This window comes from Rhinopithecus bieti, unplaced genomic scaffold (assembly GCF_001698545.2).
Source record: "Rhinopithecus bieti isolate Rb0 unplaced genomic scaffold, ASM169854v2 scaffold_37240, whole genome shotgun sequence".
NCBI classification, from domain to species: Eukaryota; Metazoa; Chordata; class Mammalia; order Primates; family Cercopithecidae; genus Rhinopithecus; species Rhinopithecus bieti.
This window is the reverse complement of record NW_016856791.1, coordinates 1-1,107: the sequence shown is the minus strand read 5'-3', so window position 1 is coordinate 1,107 and position 1,107 is coordinate 1. Positions and strand designations below refer to the sequence as shown.

Sequence of the window (1,107 nt, the reverse complement as noted above, 5' to 3'; positions counted from 1 at the left end):
TTCAAAATCTGAATCAGGAATCTAGTTTCCTAAGCTCCCAAAATGGAGACAGCAGCACATCTCAAGAAACAGACTCTTGTACACCTATAAAATCTGAGGTGTCAGACACCATGGTGTGCCAGTCTTCCTCAACTATAGATCAGTCATTCAGTGAACAACACATTAGCCAACTTCAAGAAAGCATTCGGGCAGAGATACCCTGTGAAGATGAACAAGAGCAAGAACATAATGGACCACTGGACAACAAAGGTACCTATGCAGCTATACTTCCTCAGCACTCCTTCCCTGCACAACACAATCATAGATTTCTAGACTAAAAGTATCATTGTTTATGTGGCAGAGCTTTTAATTCTAGAAACTCAAGGTGTTGCTATGCTCTTTTGTCTTAGAAAATGTAAGTTGTCTCTTGGGTATTGCTCACTGTCTTACTCTTACCTTGGAGAACTTCATTACTCATTGAGTATTTCTCTGTTCATTGAATAGTCTTATTGATGATGCCTGTTGTCTGTAGGAAAATCCACGGCTGGAAATTTTCTTGTTAATCCCCTTGAGCCAAAAAATGCAGAAAAGCTCAAGGTGAAGATTGCTGATCTTGGAAATGCTTGTTGGGTGGTAAGTTAAACTTGTCTCAATGGTGTTTTGAAGTGACTGGGAGAATGAATGAGAATTTGGACTTAGTTATGCAAAACATCTGTAATTCTATACCCAGATTGACACAATACTTCAGTGAATATTTTTTCACATTTAAAATAACCTTTTACTGTGGAAAAGTTTAAATATACTTACGAAAGTAGAAAGAATGGTAATGGTGATCATGAAAAGTCCTTCTGTTACCCCACCCCACTCCGGATACCCATTACCCAGATTCAGTAATCTCAACTTCTGGCCAGTCTTGTATATATATATTTCATTATTAACTTTTAGACACTCAGTGTTTATGTTCATACTCCCCTACTCCCATTTTCAAAATGATGACTAACTTATAAATTGTAACCTCCTTTTAATTCACTTAACATATTTTGGACACTTTGCTTTGTCAGCCAAAAATTTAAATACAATTCAGTTCATTACATAGTTTCCCTAGTACACTTTAATCTATGTTTTTTT

At 36.4% G+C, this 1,107-nt stretch overlaps 1 protein-coding gene across 1 annotated transcript; it reads left to right on the top strand.

The window, feature by feature from the left end:
- Positions 1 to 6: 6 nt before the first annotated feature.
- Positions 7 to 659, top strand: LOC108525321 (SRSF protein kinase 1-like). The gene is made up of 2 exons (XM_017866336.1): positions 7 to 249; positions 512 to 659. The coding sequence occupies exons 1-2, from the start codon at positions 111 to 113 to the stop codon at positions 619 to 621; spliced, it is 249 nt and encodes an 82-aa protein (XP_017721825.1). The 5' UTR covers positions 7 to 110; the 3' UTR covers positions 622 to 659.
- The last annotated feature ends 448 nt before the right edge of the window (positions 660 to 1,107 follow it).